This window comes from Tenrec ecaudatus, chromosome 7 (assembly GCF_050624435.1).
Source record: "Tenrec ecaudatus isolate mTenEca1 chromosome 7, mTenEca1.hap1, whole genome shotgun sequence".
Lineage (NCBI taxonomy): Eukaryota > Metazoa > Chordata > Mammalia > Afrosoricida > Tenrecidae > Tenrec > Tenrec ecaudatus.
The window spans coordinates 118,383,578-118,404,900 of record NC_134536.1 but is presented as its reverse complement, the minus strand read 5'-3'; the positions used below and the strand labels follow the sequence as shown (position 1 = coordinate 118,404,900).

The 21,323-nt window shown below is 46.7% G+C and overlaps 2 protein-coding genes across 3 annotated transcripts in view; one reads left to right on the top strand and one right to left on the bottom strand.

Annotated features, from left to right (window-relative positions):
• Nucleotides 1-21,323, top strand: part of TMEM14A (transmembrane protein 14A) — a 248,263-nt gene that overhangs the window by 208,628 nt on the left and 18,312 nt on the right. The gene's annotated exons all lie outside the window — the stretch shown is intronic.
• On the bottom strand, nt 72-15,972 carry GSTA4 (glutathione S-transferase alpha 4). Of its 2 annotated transcripts, none has more exons than XM_075554971.1 (7): nt 15,886-15,972; nt 14,947-15,074; nt 8,312-8,363; nt 5,860-5,992; nt 4,681-4,822; nt 3,500-3,631; nt 72-1,964 (listed from the first exon to the last, which is right to left on the bottom strand). In XM_075554971.1, exons 2-7 carry the CDS (start codon nt 15,031-15,033, stop codon nt 1,842-1,844), a joined length of 669 nt encoding a protein of 222 aa, XP_075411086.1. In that variant the 5' UTR covers nt 15,034-15,074; nt 15,886-15,972; the 3' UTR covers nt 72-1,841. The 2 variants fall into 2 exon arrangements, with proteins under 2 accessions (XP_075411086.1, XP_075411088.1); XM_075554973.1 differs by having other exon boundaries at nt 14,947-15,049; nt 15,886-15,929.

Genomic DNA, 21,323 nt, shown 5'->3' with positions numbered 1-21,323 from the left:
GTGCACATGGTAACTCGGTCTGCCGAGGGGCAGAACTAGGGGGCTGAGGAAGGCCAGCAAAGACTACTTGCTTTTTAAAATACTTTTAAGTGATCATTTTAATGGCCTATAGATCACATATCAGGCCAGTTAAGCCTTCAATCATATTTAAAAGAGTTGTACAATCATCACAATCAATTTTGGGATGTTTCGTCTCATTTTCATTGTTGCTTCCTCATACCCCGCACCCCCAACCTCCCCTGCCATGCTTCTAGGTAATTATCAATCCAGTTACTGTCTATAGACCTATCCTGGATCTCACAGAAAATCATACACAGCACAAACAGAAAGCAAACATACAAAGATGACAAAGGGCGGGGGACAGAAAAACCTCAATCAAAAAAGCAAGCAGAAAACACTAAAAATTGAAACTTTAAAAGAGAGCTCAAATGATAGGGTTACATTCTAACCTAATGGAACCTGCCCCAATCCACTTTACAGTGCTGTCTGTCTGTGGGCGAGGCTATTCTGGTCCCTGGACTATGTATGGTCAGAAAGGACTCACCAGAAGCTTAATCCACGTGGAAATCCACTGCTTCTGTAAACTGCGTGTTTGCAATTTAAGCTCTGCTGCCACCCCCTCCTTGGGCTTTGGATTCTATTATGAGAGCCGGAACTCAACGGGACTGCCTTGGTTTTCCAGGCCTGGCGTGTTGTCCACCTGTAACAGGGGCAGCCTTCTCATTTTCCCTCTCTCCTGTTTGTGGGACATGCATGTTTCCCTTCTCTGGCAGGTTTCCACACTTCTACCAGTTGCAGTTTTTACTGTACAAGGGGTGTGGTAGTTGGATGATTTTGATGTCAATGAGGGGGTATGGGCTTTGTATGTGAGTGCATGGCTCTGGGAACAGACTCTCTTGCCGCTTGCCTTCCTCCTCAAGGGGATTTCACTGGGACTTTGTGTCTCCACCAGGGGCAGTGTCACGTGGACTACCCAACCCTGAGAGCTGTTGGCACCCTGCCATGCTTCCAACAACCCCGGATCCATTCAACTCTGCACCCACCAGCCTGTGATCACCCTGCTTCCCCTCTTGTCATCAGCCTGCAGCTACGTGAGCCTGAAGAGGACCCCTGCCAGCATTATGGGCTGGAGCTGCGCTGGGCTGCGCACTGTCTTGGCGACAAGTTGCTTCTTGGTAGAAAGTCTGCTTGGACATAGATGAGTGTCACTGGATTGGTTTCTCTAGACCACCCAGCCTACCACAGGGGGCTTCAAAAAGTGGGCAGGAAAACATGGAATGGAAACATGACGGGATTTTCCCCACCAACTTTTTGACGTCCTCTTGCATTATACATTCCAAAGGTTTTCAGGGAAGCGTGCTTGCCGCAAGGCAGGGATTTGTACATTCTTCACCGCAGAAGACAGCAACTGCACTCTTGACTACCACTTGACTGATGCCAGCCGAGAGGAGTGGATCCTTGTGTGGTTTCTCAGCTGTTACGAGACACTGGCCAGCCAGAGGAGACTGGGGGAAGTTTCAGAAGGGATCAGGAGAAAAGGAAGAATGTCCAAGTGGGAACGTGGCATTCCACCAATCGGACTGGTTACACCCACCTGATCTGAACCAACGTAAACACCAGCTTCCTCTAAAAGGCATTAAGAAAAAGGCCCCTTATTATGTTTGCTAGACAGGGAAAAAAATCTATATTTCTAGAAGACGTCTCTTTTCGAGGAAAGCCCATATATATTTTTATAAAATACTGTTTCAGGGCTGGGGTCGCTGCAGCCTGGCATCAGTTAGGGTACTGTAGACACAGCGGATTCTCAGTGCAAGCTCACGCCTGCAGATGTGCAGGTGATTTCATGGTGCAAAGATGGCGTAGACATTTTTCACATAGGCGTCATCGGGAGGAGGCTTCTTCTTGCTGCCAGGCTCTAGGAATTTCTTAATTGTGGGGACATTACTTATTTTCTTGGAGAAACCCTGAAAAAAAAGGAAGACACAAAAAATGTCAAGGTCCCTATGAAAATAAGGTCACGTAAAACGTCCCATCAAAATGTGTTCCTAAGCTGTTTGTGGCAGGTGGAAAGCCGCAGATGTTGGAAAGGTTGTGGAGGTACTGGAACTCTTGACTAGTGGGAAGGCCCAAAAGGTGCAGCTGCCGTGGAAACCAGGGTGGTGGTTCCTTGCAAAGGTAGACATGAACTACCATTTGACCCTGTAATTCCACTCCTTTTTTTTCTTGTTTCAAGAGACCTGAAAACAGCAATACACAGACACACAGACACATCAATGCTCATTGCAGTACACTTGCCAACATGTGGAATCAACCTAAATGTCCAGCAAGAAGCCATACCAAACTGACCTCCATCGAATTGATTACAATTCACAGTGAGCTTATGGGTTTCTCAGCCTCTGAATCTTTACAGGAACAAAAAGCCTCCTCTTTCTCCAGCAAGATAGCTGGTTGTTTCGAACTGCTGACCTTGAACTGAGTTGGCCCCCCAGTGCATAGCCCACTATGCCAACAGATGAGTGGATTTAAAAAAATATAGTATAGAAGTGTAATGAAATATGACTAAACCCCAAAGAAAAATAAACACTGCATTAACCATGAAAACTTTATGCTGAGTGGATAAGTCAGATGGGAAAAATCCCACGGATATGGTATGCTCTCACTGATAAGAACTATCTAGGATAAGCAATTGGCCAACTTCAGTAGGGAAGAACATTCACTGGACTTAGTGATAAGAAACCAATGGTGGAGTTAAAACTCAAGGGCCCACGAGCTGAGCCACTTTGGCTGCTGACTTTTTTACCCTGGGTCTCTTCCTGTTATGTATATTGAAGGCATTCGAGGAGTCTCTATATTTAAATATTCTTTCCTGCTTTGAAATTCTATAAGCAAGTTGGCCAGATTGCTCCAAGAAGCAGGTGGAGGCAAACAAGTCTTTTGTTGAGCTTCCAGCAAGGATGGCAGGAGGAACCCTTTGGGTTGACATGGATTATGTTCCTTATTAGCTCTCAGAACTCATTATTTCTGAGAAAGGGAGTCATGTGCTCAGATACGAGAGTGTTTTCAATGCCGACTTCTCCTGCCCTCCCTCCTCCCATCAGCACAATCAGGACACTCACTCATGATTCTCACTCACATAGCCCCTATAGGAGTAGAACTGCTCCTGTGGGTTTCCAAGACTGCGAACCTTTACGGGAGTAAAGCCTCATCTTTCTCCCTTGGAGAGGCTAGTGGTTTTGAACTGCTGACCTTGCAGTGAGCAGCCTAATACATAGTCTACAGAGGTCAGGACTCTCTCATCTCTAACCTCGTTTCTGTGCAAAGTCCCGGGCTCTGTGTATGGAGTTGATTACAAGAAAGTACATATATCTGTGGATCCAACCTAAGACGAAACTGGGACTTACGAAACAAAACCGCTTGGGGTCTGTACTTTCCTTTCATTGTATTGACCAGCACAGCCAGCCACCAACCCAACCAGGGCCGAAGCGGGGTCTTTAGTCACCTGGAGGTGAGGAAACGCAGAGAGGATGTTGGGTGTTTTCTCTTCTAGAGCTGAAATAGTTTGCAGTAGAATGACATCCGCAAGGCTCAGCTGGTTCCCAACGAGAAAGGTTTGTCCGTGATCCTTTAAAATCTGCAGAATAGAAGTGCTTGGGTCAATGAGGACACACTACACAGGGAAACAGACAAAGTTCCTCAATTGGTGCAGCGTCTGAGGTGGTGCAGGCCACAGGGTGGGGGGTGGGAGGCTGGGACCTTGGTGATATTGTTTTTGCCTTTTTGTTGTGATTTGGATGACAGTTGACTCAGAAAATTGGGTTTCCATGGAGAGTGGATATGCAGAATTTTGCATCAGGAACTTCCAAAATCAAACCAAACTCATGGCCATCCAGTCGATGTCAACTCATGGTGAGCCCGTAGGACAGGGTAGAATTGCCCTCATGAGTTACCGAGACTGTAACTCTTCACGGGAGTAGAAAGCCCTGTCTCTCTCCCCAGGAAAGCCGGATGGTTTCGAACTGCTGCCCTTCTAGATCGCTGCCCAATGCGTAATGACGTGGGCGACCCACAAGGGATCCTCCACCAAGAACGCAGGTCGTCCCACGGTGAGAAAGTGTGAGGGACTTCTCCTCCTGCTTTTAAATCCCAATTCTCCAAAGACTGCCAAGGCAGTCTACCAAATAGGCCTTTCCATGCTTTCACATCTCCTTCTCTCCTTTTTGACTTAAAACGTTTTTAAAACCCTTCCAGTGTAAGAAAAGAGGGATCGTAGCCCAGAGAAAGTGGCTATCGGTATAAGAGGAAAAGAAAACCGAAAACAACAGTGCAAAGGGAACAGAAGAGAAAACACAATGAAACGATACTTCCTAGCCATCCATCATTTAGGATTATCTGGCACACGAGAGCTGTTTGGCAAACACTTGCTGACTGGGTTTGGTGCCGGGCTTCTCTGACTGCAGAGAATGAAGGTGAGCACACGTGGTGAGCCCACATTCCTTCCAGACTTCGGAGTCGTGTGGTCCTGGTGATGCCTAAGAGGCACCAGGACATCTGGCTGTGTGCCGAGGGCAACCGGCAGCTCTTACAGACCAGGAAGGTCAGACCACTGAGCAGGAGAGGGGGTCTGTGGCAGGGCCCTTGTGGCCGGGGGATGCCACAATTAAAGGCTTCTCTGCTACGTACCTTTTCAAACACCGGGAAGTATCTGCTCACAGCCTTCTCGGTCATGTTAACCACTTCCTTTGGTTGATCTTCGGGTTTCGAGAAAGGATGCATGATAATCATTTCCAGAAGATCCAGTATGCCCTCCACATACATGTCAATCCTGAAAACAAACCAAAGAAGCTCAGGTCTCAGCTTTCCATCCCTGTGAGCCCATGGGCTTCCATAGCTAAGAATTCAAATTTCTGTTTTCCTTAAGGCTCTAGCATCTTCGGCATCACCCTGGGCTGTGTAGTTGATTCATTCAAACCCACCATGGTCCTGAGTTCAAACCCTCTAGCCGCACCATGGGATAAGAAAAAGGTTGACTGTGCCCATAGAGACTGAGACCCCCAGAAACCCCAGGTAGTAATTCTTCTACTTTGTGCTGTGCGGTTGCTCAGAGTTGGAATGGGCTCCGTGGCGGCGGGCTTTGTTATGGTTGTTTTGTTACGGTAATAATAGTAAATATGCTCTGTCAGTTCTACACGGAATCTGGTGAGATCCTTCAGAAAAATCCGTCACCAATCAAATCGCATCCTGGTCATCATGACTGCCCCTTGCCACAGCCCCTGCGTCACCACCCTCACTCCGGTGCCCACACACTGTGTAGGTTCAGCTTCCCATTTATAAAAGATGGCGTGAACCCCATCTACTGAAAGCTTGGCGTGCCCTGGACAGGGGCCAAACATTCTGTGCCTGTCATCTCGTGGCGTATACGATTTCTGTCTTCTTCGTACAGGAAACCGAACTTGAACACGCGGCCCAGGATCACACATCTGGGAAGTGGAAGGATGGGCTTTGGCGTTCAAACGATAAGCCCACGGGCAATGTCACGGACCTGGAAAAGCCCGATCGGCTTCTCCGGACTCAATGACCAATTCTCCAGGATGGTAAAAGCAAGATTTGGAAAGCAGACTACTCTAAGATGTTACAGCCTGAAACAATCATCCTCTACCTACAGGAACAAGCACCCAAGTTCAACTTTTCTTCCCAAGCTTTCCTTAGACTCTCTGTACTGCATCTCAGCTGGCCGCGTCGCCATTCCCTGGCCCCGCTAATGACACGGGGCACTGCAGGAGGAGGCGGCCTGCAGAGGGTGGCGAATCAAGGCCTTTCCGAAAGCCGACAAAGGAGAACGCTAGAGACTGGCCTCCGTACAAGGTTTTCTCCTTGAGGTTGTTGCCAAAGAGGCGATGCTTTTCCGCGATGTAGTGGAGAATGCTGCGGGTCTGCACCAACTTCATCCCGTCCATTTCGACCATGGGCACTTGTTGGAACAGCAGGTGGTTACCTGGGAATGGAAGCACAGCCTTGGGGTGATCTCGACTGTGCCTCCCCCCCTCCGCCCCCCCCCACAAATACCTCAGGAACTACCAGGATAAACCCCAAGCACTGTGACTAGAAACCCAGTGTATACATGCATGGGTCTATCCCACGCGAACTGTGTTGGAATGGGGCTCAGTTGACCAGCAGAAGGCTGCTGCAGACGAGGGCACTCAGTAATACGCTGCCTCAGTCTCGTTAGGACGCCTTCCAAACCAGGTATCCACACAGTGGCTTCTGAGGGGATCTGCTGGGCCCGTTCAATCCCAGGCTGAGAAGTCACTTCAGAAGCTGATACAGATTTATTGTGGGGGATTCCAGTGGGCAGTCTTGATAGATCGTTCTCCCAGGGCACAGGATGGTCACAGGGTTTATGATAGAAATTTTAAGAAAACCGAAAACTGCTTTGGCGGGGAAAGAGCAGGAAAGTTGAGCAGAGAAATGCTTCCCCATCGTGCCCATGCACCTTCTTCTACCTCCAAGGTACTGAAGGCCGTCCGACAGGAAGTTCATGGGCATCGTACTGTTCCACCCTACCGCCCTCATCTTCCCTCGTCAGAATTCTGTTTGTTCCCCGAGCTCAAAGAACCTTTAAAGGGAACACATGTCGAGTCCCCAGAGGATGCCCAAACTGCCATTTTGATGTGGTGCCAATGAAAGAATTGTTTGAGAGACGGTCCGAGAGATGGAAGCACCATCTTCAGACATGTGTGCACCTAGATGAAAGATCTGTTGAGAAACAGCTTCAAATTCTGACGTAGTTTCTGTAATTTTTCTAAGCAATACTTTTTAACTCATCCTAATGGAACAAAAGAACACTGGTGGCATACTGGTTTACACACCAGGCTGCTAACCACAAGGTCAGAAGTTTGAATCCACCAGAGATTTGGCTTTCTAGTCCCAGTTACAGTTAGTCAAGTCTAGCCTAGTCTGTTTACAGTCTCAGAAACAGGGGCAGTCCGATCCTGTCCTACAAGGTCTCTAGGAGTCAGCATCAACTTCACGGTAGTGAGTTTGGGGCTTTTTGTTGTTGTTTTGTTTTTCAGTGGTACAGAAGCTTCCTGGTGGTCCATAACCTCAGCTTCATTCAGGGGAAGCGAAAGCAGATTTGGTTGTACAATGAACCTTGTACACTGTTCTCAACTTTCCCTTTTCATTCTTGCCTTCAGCAAAAAGGCACTTCCCATAGTGACAGAGTAGGGGAACAAAACCAGGTGTTCACATGGCACCGGACAATAGGATAGTCACTAGCTAGGTGTAGCTATTCTGTTCCAGATTTTAACTAATTAAAGTTCAATTAAATTTTAAAACCATTCCTCACGCAGACTAGATATCTCTCAAGGACTCAGTAGGCACGACAGCTACAGTGTGTATCCATGTCTATCAGATATTCTCTTGAATAGAGCACCTTTAGTCACTGCCATCGAGGCGAGGCGGGCTGATAGGGCCCTGATAGGACAGGCTAGCGCTGCCCCTATGAGTTTCCCAGACTGCAACTGTTAGGGAGTAGAAAGACCCGTCTTTCTCTCAAGGAGCAGCTGGTGGTTTCAAACTGCCAACCAGGCAGCTCGCAGCCCAACACATCCTTCAGAGCATCTGATAACATGACCTACACCACCAGCTGATACTCAGGTGCACTCATTGCTTTTGCTGTCAGAAAAATACCCCATTAATTTCTTCAGCAAATCTGTTTTGCATGCTTCCATGGGGATAGAGAGATGCAGCCACCTCCAGCAGCTCACAGGCTGGGGGCTGGGGGGATAGAGGGCAGGGAAATGAGTACTCAGCACATGACCGGTGGCTGCAGGCCAGGGTTTGCACAGACTGGCTTGCTTCCCGCTCAAGCTGACCTGAGCCAGGGAGCCCTCTGGATGGCTGGTGAGAGCAGGCTGCCAATAGGACCGCTACTGCTGCCGGGGTTAGCTGTGGAGCTGCCCCCCCTATCACAGTGGCCCCATGTATGACAGAACAAAATGCTGCCTGAGCCTGCATCATCCCCAGGGCCACCTACGATCAGACCACTCTGTTCACAGGGGGTTCTGTGGCTGGTGTGGTGCCTGCTTGCAAGGTCTACTGGCCAGCAACCCAGCCTGCGTGTCTCCACACGGAGGTCTAGCATTCTACCATGGACGCACCACGGGCAGGTTCTGGCAGGAACGGGCAGCACTGTCTTGACAACTCTGCACATGCAGAGTCCCCAGCGCCTTTGCCCTCCCCCGTAAGTTTCAGTCGGCTGTGTTTGGGCTTCAGCCCTTACTCAGCCCAGTAGCTTCCATGTCATACTCACCATTCTTCAAGTTCTGCAGCTGTTCTCTTGTTTCTAAAAATTCTTCATCAAACTAAGAACAAAAAACAAGACCCCCCCCGCCCCCAAGAAGATCATCATTATAGGTTCAAAACAGAACCTACTCAAATCGTCTCTAGAAATACACAGAAAGTTAGCACCTTGGGCTGTAACCATGAGGTCAGTGGTCCAAACTCACCAAGAACGATGAGCCTGTCTGCTCCCATAAGATTGGCAGTCTTGGAAATCCAATGGAGTCGTTTTATTCTGTCCTATAGGGTCACGATGAGTCAGGACAGACTTGATGGTAATGGGTTTAGTTTGGGCTTGGTTGTACCCTTATCTTGGGTTCTGAATATCACTGGCCACTCATAGGAATCTGGGCTTCTAGGAGAAAATACTGACTCGAATCTAAGACTGGTTTTAGGGCAGCGATGTTCTTATACAAGGAGGGACTCAAGCTTTGACTATGTCGATGGCGATAGTACCCTGAGGAGTGGCACAGTGAGCAAGCGCTCCTCTGGTAAGGGGAAAATCAGCATGTCAAACCAGCAGCTGCTGGAAAGACGTGGCAGTCTGCTTCTAAGATGGCATACAGCCTTGGGAACCTTATGGAGTGGTTCAACTCTATTCTATAGGGTCATGATGAGTTGGAATCGACTTAACAGGAATGCTTTTTTTGATTTATAGCATTCTATAGAGGGCCTCAGGAGTCCTGGTGGTATAATGATTACACATTGGGCTGCTAATTACAAAGTCAGCAGTTTGAGACCACCAGCTACTCTGCAGGAGACAGATGAGGCTTTCAGCTCCAGTAAAGAGTTACAGGCTAGAAGCCCACAAGGGCAGTTCTACCCTGTCACACAGGGGATGCCATGAGTCAGAATCGACTCAATGGCAGTGTTTGGATAAAAGGTCTCTGTTAAAAAAGTCTCGGGCGATTTGAGCCTCAAAAAGAACAATGTTCAGAAAGAGTAGTGGCAGTAAAGATTTCCCGAGGGTAGAGGAAGTGGGGGAAGGGGGAACTGATAGCAGTGATGACTGTATAACCCTACAGCAGGGGAATGAATGACAGAATTGCAGGTGAAGGAATACATTGGATGGTATATGAAATGGCAATAATAATAATGCTTCAGGGATGAGGGTGGGGATAAAGGGGAGCTGATATCAAAGGGTTCAAGAAGAAACTGTTTTGAAAATGATGGTGGCAGCAATTGTACAATTATGCCTGATCTAATTGAATTATGTATGGTTACAATATCTGTAAGAGTTCCCAAGAAAATGATTTAAAAGGAAGGAGACAAAGAGCAATGCATGATATTTTTCTATATTCTGAAGTCCAGGCTGGGTAAACCTATAGAGACAGTGGCTGCATTGCTTGCGTTCTTATGAGATATGGCAGGGGAGGTTGGGAGGAAATGGGAAATTGATAACAATGAATACAAGACAGAAGAAAATACTCTAAAATTGATTGTGGTGATGATTGTACAACTCTTCTTTATGTGACTAAACTATTGAATTACATGCCAATAAAAATATTAAAGATGCATAAAAACCCCACAATGTCTGCTGTATAATACACAAGCACCACAAAAGTGTAAGTTCATAGATCACGATGATGAAGAAAAAAGGAAGGGGGTTGGGGTGGAGGGGAAGCTCTTCTTTACAGAATCTAACCTGTGTATGATTATTGTTACAGTTAAAAAACTGCCAATTGGAACCCCCAATGCATTATGGGATAAAAAGACCTTTCCTCAGCTTTGTCTCTCCCAGAGATATGCCAAACAGTGGCGGCTGTTTGCCAGCACATGGTGGGAGGTCAGATGCTCGGAGATATTCTGCCTGTAGTCTTTCAGCCATCAGGTTATGATCTGGTCCACTGCAGGTGGGGCTCACACCCTACTGATAAGGATAGTAACTGTTTGGAGAGCCAGAGAAGTGGTCCAACCTGCTCAGTGACATCCAAAGTTAGGCTGCCATCCTGAATCTAGGATCCGCCCACCTTGTCACATGTGTACATCCAATCCCTCCCCTTCCTGTTGCAGGTATACCCCTAGATTGTCCCCCTCTCATCACTGTATCACTTATAGTACAACCCCTTTCTGTGACATGTAGTTACCTGTAATCAAGGGACTTGCACGCCCCAAAAGATATATAAGCCTTGGTTAGTAATGAATCACTCTCTCTCCTGCTCTCTCCTGCCCTCTCTGCCCTCGCTGTGGGCGGAGCTGGCTGTTGAGATCATGGCTGTCCAAGAGGTGAGCATGCTAACATGAAATGTGTCAGGCTTCCTCATGTTACTCTCTCTCCTATCTCTCTATGACTTTACTATAATCTTTATATATTTTAACTGTACGGCTGCACTTACTGAACCCGTGATTAGGCATAGGGGGCTGGCTACCCCCACATTAACTGATTCTATAAAAATCCTCAATGGATGCTAAAATCATTGGGCTTTGGTGGGGCGGTATATTCACACAGCCTAAAAGCAACAACCCACCAAGGTCTGAATTATGACAAAAGGAAAGTGACAAAGGAGAGATTTGATCATCTCACTGCCAACCTCGTCATCAATGACCAAATTCAGCCTCCTCGGTGGGGGAAGGGCCCTGTAAAGAACTCGATGAGCAGCTTCATCTAATCAGCTGGCAACAAACAGGGATATACAAAATGTGGGGCAATCTCAGTATAATAGCCTGAACTCCTGACAGGAGTCAAGGACAGGAAAGGGAGTGGGGGCAGGCACTGTTTTAGATTAAAGGAACCTTGGCGGCATCGTGGTTATTGTTGGGCTGCCAATCACACACTCAGCCACTCAAAACCACCCACCGCTTCCCAGGGAGAAAGAGGAGGCTTTGCACTCCCGTATAGAGTCGCTGTCTCAGGAACTCACAGGGGCAGTTCTGTCCTGTGCTGGAGGGTGCTATGAGTCAGAACTGACTCAAGGGCTGTGAGTGTGGTTTGTTGTGGATGATGTTGTTGTTCTAGATTTAAAGAGGCTAACAAAATACCACCACCAAGTGGGTGAATATTAATTATACCCTGGATGGAGGAGGAGAGTTATATCTGGGTGATTGAAAAATGACAATTAGTGGGGAGAGAGGGGAAAAAAGGAAGCGCTGATAGCAAGGGCTCAAGAAGAAAGAAAACGTTTTGGAAATGATGACAACAAATATACAAAAGTGCTTGACACAATGGATGATTGGATGGATTGTGGTAAGAGTTGTAGGAGTCCCCAATAAAATGATTAAAAACAAAAAACCACCAGCTGCCTTTCTGAAGAAAGACGAAGCTTTCTATTCCCGTGAAGTTAGTCTCAGAAACCCACAGGGGGCAACTCTACCCTATGCTAAACCGTTGCTAGAGTCAGAATGGACTCGGTGGTGCCAGTTTGGGGTTTTAGGAACAGTGGGAATGAACATTGACAGCTGCTAAAGCCAACAGCTAGACGGACAATGAGGGAAACGTTAAAATGCACAGATCACACTGACAACAGATGACAACGCTGAGAAAAAGACAACTAGCTATTCTGTACACCCTGACGTGGTGCAAGGATACCTATTGGTGCAGTGGTCACACATTGGGATGATAACCATACGGTCTGCGGTTCGAAACCTCCTGCCACTCCATGGGAGAGAGACAGGGCTTTCTATCTCTGGTAAAGAGTCTCCGCCTTGGAAACCAATCAGGGCAGTTCTACCCTCCCCTGACCTGTAAGTTGAGAATGACTTGACAGGCGTCACTTTGAGTTTCGTTTTTTGGAGGATTTTTGTTGACATAGTGATTATATATATACCTTCTTTTACAGCATCACCTCTGAAGTAATCTGGTAGAATTTTAAAAATTATTTTTACAATAGAAAGAAAAAAGAACCTGGATCTGATCATAGCTCTGGGTCCAACCAGTCATTTACAGGACACATGGGAAATAGAAGGCATGTTAGTATGACACCCAGAGTCTTCGTGAATCACACACTGAAGAAGGGGACATTCTACAGGGCAGTTTCACCCATAAACAAACGACCCAAGAAGCAATATGAAGGTGCCCTGGTAGCGCCATGGTTAAGCACGTGCTGCTCATTGAAGGGCTGGCAGCTCTGGCAGCTTTGGGAAAGGGAGTGGCACTCTGCTTCCATCAAGATCACAGCCAGGGAGCCTGCTCTGCCCTGCAGGGTCAGGATGAGTTACAATCCACTTGACAGCACTCAACAGCAGACTCCCACCACCCAGACCTTAGTTGCTAATTCTGCCTTCCAATGAGATCAGGATCTCTTGAAAAAGGCTGATTCGTGAGCTGGGGCAAGAGAACTATCGATGAGCCGGCGTCACCTTGGAGTGCCAGAAAGTAGAAAAGTGCTGAGAGACACGCAGGCAGACAGACAGACAGAGGGAATGGAGGGTAGCGATAAGTCAAAGAAACACAAGAGTTAACCTGAACGTGCTCCCAATGGCTAATCTGGAACAATAGCAACAAAATGAGCTATCTGAAATAAATAACAGGTATAAAGAAATCATAGTTATATAAATGGAAGAAATGAGACCGATATTCCTGACAAAAGAATTCCATATGATATATACATACTCCCCCATCCAAGATTGGAGCTTAATCCATCTCCCTTCACCTGTGGGCAAGATTTAATCAATCGCCTCTAAAGAAGTGGCGGTGGGGCAGGGGGGGGAGAGAAATGGAAGGGGGGAGCCAGTATTTCAGTATTTCAAACTGGAGAAACTTGGCAGAAACTCCCTTAGCCAAGTAATCAAAGTCAACCTGACCGTGATAAATTATGTCACTACCACGTTAACCTTGATAGGATGCAGTGAAAAGGACACTTTATCTCTGGGCTCTTCTTCATCTTAAATCTATACCCTCCAGCCTGGCATCATGAGAAAAACATCAGACAAGCCAGAAGCGTGGAGGGTCCTGATGAAACCCTCGACCCATCCTTTTCAAAACTGCCAAAGGTCAGGAAGAAAAAAGGAAAAACCAAGAACGTGTCACAATGCAAAGGAGACACAAGAAACCTCGTGACTAAGTGCAATGTCATTTCCTGAACAGGATTCTATGACAGTCCCAGTCCACTGGCAGAGACACTAGTGCAATCCGAAAAAAGTTAGCTAAAAGTGCCAAGGTTATAGAAGGAATGGGAACTTTGACCTTATTGTTTGGCAACGTTTGAGTCCGGCTAAAAGTATTGCTAAGAACAAAGCATTTTAAAAATGCCTAGGGAGCTGTTTCAGATTTTTTTAAACGGAAAAATCCTGTCATGTTTGGGCCTTGTTTAGATCCAGGCTACTTTTTACAGTAACTGTAAAAAGCCCTGCTCCTGACAGGAGACCTGGGGTTAGATGGCAACGAACTGTTGATATTGTTGGATGTGATACGGTATTATGACCAGGTTTAATAATCCTAATCTGTTAGTGACAAATACTGAAGTGTTCACAAATGAAAAGACATGCTTGGATTTGGCTTTAAAATAATCACACACGCAAATTGGAGGGAGGAGCAAAGACCAAACAAAATTAGCATAAAATTGACCCTTGATGAGTTGAGTGACGGCTGTATGCAATTCATGATAACGATCTCTCCATTTTTCAGTTTCCATGATATTAATGAAAAGATCAGAACAAAAATAAAAACACTGTGTATGCCAAAGCACACGCACGTACAGTCATGAGAATTATCAATGTGAAACCATTGGTAGGGAATTCACAAGAGACCGGCCAGTCAACCTGTTTTGAGAGTAACTAAAAAGTTCACTCATGTTCTCTATATCAATTAATATGTTAATGGTGGATCAGAAGTCCATGATCAAGCACAAGTCAACAGTAGCAGAGAATTCTATCAGCTACATTCCATTTGTAGTGAAAACAAAAACAAGACACCGTTTGAAAGGAAGGCATCTTCAGACTCAATGATGCATGTCTGCAATGTGGTGGAAGGGGACCAAGAGCGAACTGAACTCTGAGACTCATTTTCCCGGCAAAGATCTCCGACCAATTTGTCTGTCAAAAACCAGTACAGCAATACAGAGCAAAGAAGAATGATGAAGACATATGGAAACAATTGGTCCAGGGGACTAATAGACCATGTCCTCCTCCCCGACCGAGACCAGAAAAACTAGAGGCTACCCAGCTGCCACGACGAACTGCTCTGAAAGATAACGCTTGAGACGGTCTTGGATAGAGTGGGAGAAAAATGTGGAAGGAAACTCAGTAAAAAAAGAACAAGCTTACTGGGCAGAAAAAGTCTGGTGGAACTCATGAACCTGTGGCTCCTCCTCACCCTTCAGGTGGAGAAATGAACTCAGGCCCACGGCTCAATTTTCAGCCCAGATTTGGTTTATATGGGAACCACCCCACTAGTGAAGTACACACACCATAGCAATAAGCAACCGCTGGCGATCCAAAGCAAAGTATTTACCCAAGCACAACCGGAAGCTTTAGGAAAGAAAAGAGTGGAAACAGAAAACAGGGCAAGGTGGGATGTCAAGTTACATTCAGGGAACTACAATCAGTGAGTTTGAAACAAAAGGGTATGTATTGTTGAATGAAAAATTGATCAACTGCTCTGTAAACCCTCACCCAAATCACTGTAAAGGGTTCTGTTAAAAAGAAAATAAAAGAAAACATATAGGGTACCTCGACTCCAGCAGCAGCCAAAAGCCATCTTACGGATTCCATGCGGCCCCTTCCATTGAGATAGTGGAGCTTGGGCCTCGATCCCATGACGGTCTCACAGGCTCTTTGAAAAACAAATGTCTCAACTCCTGCGGACATCAACATCCATAGTTTCCCACTTTGAACCCCGTGCTCAGGACTCAATGACTTTACGGATTGGGCTGAGGAAATTGGTTTTGTTGCTGCGTTTCCCCCTCGCTTGGTGAAAATACATGGCATTATTTATAAATTTTTTTTTTTTTTTAAAGAAAAGCCATTGTGGCGTCACAGCCTTTCCATCTGTGACTGCTGACTCTGGGTGTGAGGAAGCTGGGGCCACGTGTTGCAACAACGTTTGTGATTTCAACAAGCGCGGTGCTTCTCAGTTTCCAACCTTTTCATACTCGCGCTCTGAAAACGCTGCTAGATTTTCCACACGATGCCGAGGAGGCAGGTGGTCACGCTTTCACCAGCAACCCCTTATTGAATTGGCCCAGCGACTGAGGAGACAGGTTAAACGAGGTCACTGGGAAACACGCTTTCGGCTTGACGCTTCCCGGGACCCCGTGCGGGACAGTGCGTTCGGGGGGCCACGTCCTGGCAGCGCAGACTCAACTCCGGGGCTCCCTAGGCGCCCCAGCTCGGCCCCTGCAGAATCGGGTCGACCGCTCGGCCCGGCCCGGGAAGATCGGAGCACCCTGAGTCAAGGACTCCAACCCCAGCCAGCCGAGAGCCCAGCTCCCCGGGGTGCTGGGTGCCAGGCTCAGCAGCAAGGAAGGAGCGAGAGCAGGACGGAAGGATGGGCTTGGGCAGGGGAGGTCGGAGAAGTGAGAGGACCGGAGCAGACAGAGTGCAGAGGGAGGAAGAGACAGGAAAGGAGAAGGCAGGCCTGGGCAGCAGAAAGGAGACAGACAGACAGACCTGAAAGTCCGCTTCCAACAGCGCAAGGTCACACAGGGCGTAGAGCGAGCACTCTGCAGCTAAGAGCGCCCAGAGGGCGGGGAGAAGGCACCGAGGTGGGCGAGGCTCCCGGAAATCTCACCAATCGAGACGGCAATGTTTAGCATGCTCCACCCCGTCTGCAAGGCATTCTGGATATTGTAAAACAGTCCCCAAATAAAACAGCTTCAACTTCAATGTTAATAGTTTTGTCAATGAAATCAGCTCTTTGGTTCGGTTTGTGCTTGGACTTTAAGTTTTTTTAAGCCTATTTTATTGCATTGCCACGGCAGTAACCAGTCATCCTATGCAAAAAGTTACATTGATCTTTGTGCTTATATAGCGAGCGCGAGCCATAGAACTTCGGATGTGAGGGCGATCTGGCTGCGACATCTGTCACCCCATTGATCGCCAGGGTTGATTCGGCTGATCTGGCTGGCTAGGCGGGTGTCCCCTTCCTCCCTCACCGCTCCATGTGCGTCCCTCCCGAAGCTGCGCGCTCGGTTGAAGAGGACGACCTTCCCCGATAAGAAGGAAGACCGTCCTTCGGTCAAGGGTATACGAGTAGCTGCGCTCCCCTGCTAGAACCTCCAAACAAGTCTCAAGGTCCATTTGTAGGAGAACGTAGGGTAGTCAAGCTTCCAAGACTCCAGACACATCCAAATGAGGCGCTGCACGTGGCAGTCTGCCTTTCTTTTGAACTCTCTATATCCAACTAGAATATTTAAAATTACTCCTCGAGGGAAGTTTGGAGGTAATTGATTTTTCCCTTTCTTACGGAGTAACTGCAAAATTCTGTGAGACTTGACCCAAGCCATGGTATGTGTTCAATCATGTCACATACAGGAGGAAGTTAGACAATGAATATATGGAAGAATTCATACATTTGAATTATGATGTTGGTGAAGATTGACTTCCAACAAATCGATGTTGGAAGAAGTAGAGCCATAAAGATTCTTAGAAAAGAGGATGGTAACATTTTGGATGTGCCATCAGATGGGACCAATGCTGGGAGAAGGACATCTCCCCAGGTACAACGCCAGGGGAAAGGAGGGGGTTGTTAGAATGACACAGGAGGGGGCAGTTTCTGTTCACTTGTATATGGGGTCACTATGAGTTAGAACCAACCTCATGGTTCCTAACCAACTCCATGGCACATAACAATTCTGATCTAACACCCACAGGGATTACTCAGTTTAACACAGATAACCCAATGCCATCAAGTTGATTCCGATCCATAACAACTCTACGTGGGATTTCTGAGACTGCAGATCTTTACAGGAGCAGCAGACAGCTCATTTTTCTCTGGAGGAGTGACTGTAGGTTTGAACTGCCAACCTTGCAATTAACAGTTCAATGCTTAGCCCACAGCACTACCAGGACTCCAGAGTTACCATTTAGAACTCATGAACATCTGAAAGCAGAATGCACTGGAAAAAACATGAATAGGAAGCTATCGTTTCCATTGTTTGCTGAAAGGTAATAACCCCGAATTCACTGCTGATTCTTATCAACCCACTGTGGTTGTCCGAGACTGTAACTGTTTATGGAAATAGAAAGCCCAGAAGATTCAAAGGAGTAGAGTGAAAAAGAAAAAAAGAAGAAAGTCCAGTCTTTCTCCTGAGAAGCTGCTGGTGGTTTCGAACTGCCAACTGTGAGGATGGCAGCCCAAAATGTAACCACAACACTACCAGTAATAATTCTCTCTCTCTCTCTCTCTCTCTCTCTCTCTCTCTCTCTCTCTCTCTCTCTCTCTCTCTCTCTCTCTCTCTCTCTCTCTCTCTCTCTCTCTCTCTCTCTCTCTCTCTCTCTCTCTCTCTCTCTCTCTCTCTCTCTCTCTCTCTCTCTCTCAAATCCTTTACTTGAACTGAAAAACCTAACAAAATCAAACGGCCAAGGCTGTTGCCCATAGAATTGATTCCAATTCACTATATTCCATGTCATGTCACTTGAACAACATCAGTCAAATATTAACTTGACAAATGTTGGTTGGCCAGATGTTATGGATTGAATTATGATTCCATGAAATGTGTCAACTATACGAAGCCATGGTTCTCAGTGATTTGGCAATTAGATGATGATGCAATTTGGCAGTTAGGCCATGACAGAAACAGCTCCTCTGATATGATCAGCCAATCAGTTGCAAGGGGATCAGGATGGTTTGCAACACTCCTTTTCAGGTCATAGCCCTGACCCAGTGCTGACGGGAGTTCTCCTGGTCTGTGGACTCCACCTTCTATTTCATAAGAGATGAAAGGAGGAGAGAGAAGCAAACACAGAGAGATGGGCCAGAGTACCACCATGAAGCAAGAGCTGGGAGAAGATCATGTTTTGTGAACCAAGAGTCCCTGCACTGCGAACCTCCTGGTCTCAAGAGAAGACAGGTGCTAACCCACATGCACACCTCCAAGAAGCCCTGGGCCCTCAAATGTTAAAAGGAGATAAAAACCTTTGATGAAGAAAGAAAGTCTTTTCCCAGAGCTGGTGCTCTTAATACAGATTCCTAGCCTCCTAAACTCTGATCGAATACATTTGTTCATTAAAGTCACTCACTTGGGGTATTTCTTTCTGTTCAGACAGCACTCGGTCGCTAAGACACCAAACATTTATCAAAGTATTTCTAATTCATTGAACCATAAGGAATTGCTGAGATATATGTTTATCTTATAAAATGACAAGCTTTGTTAAATACGGATAATGTGATCTGAGAAAGAAAATGGCATCAAGATTGGAGGCAGGCATATTAAGAACCTGTGATATACAGATGACACAACTTACTCGCTGAAAGTGAGGCCTTGAGGCACTTGCTGATGAAGATCAAGGATCGCAGCCTTCAGCATGGATTATAACTCCACATAAGGAAGACCAAAATCCTCACAACTGGACCAATAAGTGACATCATGTCAATGGAGAAAAGGGTGAAGTTGTTAAGGGTTTTGTCTTGGCCGGATCCAGAAGCAGCAGTCACAAGCTCGGACAAGGTACATCTGCTGCACAAGACCTCTTCAGAGTATCAGCAAGCAGGGATGTTACTTTGAGGACTAAGGTGCACCCGACCCAAGGCATGGTATTTTTAATTGCCTCACAGCCATGTGAAAATTGGACACGGAATAAGGGAGATGGAAGACGTGTCATTGTATTTGAGTTGTGGGGCTGGCGAAGAACATTGAACGGTATCATGGACTGCTTAAAGGACAAATAAATCTGTCTTGGAAGAAGGAAGAGTGCTCCTCAGAGGCAAGGACAGCAAGCAAGACGTCGTCTTACATGCATTAGAGTGTCAAGAGAGACCAGTCTCTGGAGAAGGACGTCAGGTTGGCAAAGTGGCGGGGCAGCGAAAAAGAGGAAAGGCCCTTAAAGACATGGGTTGACATCATGAATGCAACAAGGGCTCGAGCATATGAACAACTGTGAGAATCACGCAGGACCATGCAGTGTTTCGGTCCATCACACATAGGGTTGCTATGGGTCGGAACAGACTTACTGGCACTGAACAACAACAGGTAAAGCAATCTGGGAGAGAGAGTATGGCGGCCTCGTGATGCTGTATGACAGGGACTTGTGGAGGGATGACAAGGCCTGTTTTATTAAACTCTTCCATTCCTCAGAAGTCCCTGAACTCCTCTGACTCCTGCAGACCCTTGGAGTTGGCTCTCAGCGTGGACAGTCTGATCCCTTGTGTCCACTTTTCTCTGTGACCCACTTTCAGAGGCCCTTGGAAGCCCTCTAGGCCTTTAACCTGTCACTTGCCCATCCAGTAACGATTAGAGCAACTTTAACTAAAACTGGAACTTGGCCTCTCAGGATGTTAACGCTCCAGAAAAAAGGGACCCAATGGGCTTCGAGTAGGACCTGCCCCTATTCCAATAACAGGCTGCTGCAACAACGGGGATGTCAGAGAGCTTGAAACCATGGGACCTCTGAAGGGGCAGGGTGAGTATAACCGGATGCCCAAGTTAGACAAATATTGATGATTACACAGTAAGGTCAGCGGTGTTCTTTGATTTACCAGGATAAGGCTGATGGACAGGGTAAAGGTGATGGTCTTGCCAAATTCTGTCAACGTGGTAGAATCCTGTTACATAGCGTGCTATGAGAAGCCACAAAGTATACGCTGCTAGCACTCATGATGAAATCAGTAAATTGTTGCAACCTGCTTATATCATTATTTTAAATTTATTGACATATTACTTATCAAATTATTAACATGTCATACATACATGTCATACATATAATTCAATAGTTCAGTCATATCGAGAAGAAGTGTGCAATCATCGCCACAGTCAGCTTTGGAACCTTTTCTTCCTTCGTGTTCCCACTGATGTTGACTCTCTATTTTCCCCACCCTCCCCTTCACACCCCGCCCCCTCCGCCCCCGCAGTCCTAAATCCAGCTGCTGTCTTCCTCTCTGCAATTCTACCATCCCGGCTTCCCTCTACAGATAAACATTCACAACAAGGACAAACAACACAGGAGGACCCAGCAACAATGACCATACACAATAGAAAGCAGACACGATGAAAACTTTAGAATAAATTCATATCGAGTCCAGAGAGAGATCGAATGACAAGGCGTTACATTCCAGCCTAGATTGTTGTTGCTGTTAGATGACCTCGCGTCACCATTGAGTAGTTCCGACCCATAGTGACTCTGCACAGCCGAAGGAAACACTACCCAGTCCGCATTCAGCTTCACAACTGTGGTTCCTATGCTTAAGTTCGTTGTTGAAACCACTGTGTCAATTAGTCTTGTTGAGGGCTTTCCTCTTCTTCTGCACCATCTCCAGCCGAAGTAGAACCGCTAACATCCACGTTACAAGGCTTTTTGTCTGATCTCAGGGTTGTTGATGCCCCTAGCTGTTGAAGTCCATTAAGACTCAGCCTTGAAATGGCTGAGAAGTCTCATGACCTATGTGTCAGTGTTTGCTGATTTCTTCTCTGACTTTACGCTTTGAACAGACTGTCAAGGACAAGAAAGTATGCAAAGTCTGGGGAAAGCAGGTGGTTTAATTTTCTCAAAGATGTCTGGCTTGGCAGAAGATAGAGTTGCGATGTGTATCAAATGTGCTTGCTTAACAATGAGATAATTGACCCCGGGTTGTTTCTGCATTGATATAAGGAGTCTGTAGAATAAACTCGGGTGCTTCAGTCCATCAGACTGCTGCCCTCCCGATACTTTCTGTCTCTCTTTCTTTCCTTAATCCTCACGGCCCCTTTCAGGACTGTTTGACTGGTCGGCTGGCTCCGACACCTAGTCTACGTGCACCTGGGATTCACTGGGGACTCAATCCATGTAGGGACCCTGTAAATGGACTTGGGGGGTACCACTGTCATCCATAGCTTTGCATAAACCGGGTGTGTAGAACTTCGGCATTGGTCCCATTCCCTCCTCCAAGTTTGGATCTTATTATCTGCAATCCT

What these genes read in the sequence shown, in the direction of transcription:
- GSTA4 (XM_075554971.1), bottom strand. Translation starts at nt 15,033, where the DNA reads ATGGGATCGAGGCCCAAGCTCCACTATCTCAATGGAAGGGGCCGCATG. An exon ending in ACTTCCCGGTGTTTGAAAAG is followed by an intron (nt 3,632 to 4,680) that starts GTACGTAGCAGA and finishes TCTATTCTGCAG; the next exon opens with ATTTTAAAGGATCACGGACA. An exon ending in CTGCGTTTCCTCACCTCCAG is followed by an intron (nt 1,965 to 3,499) that starts GTGACTAAAGAC and finishes CTTTTTTTTCAG; the next exon opens with GGTTTCTCCAAGAAAATAAG.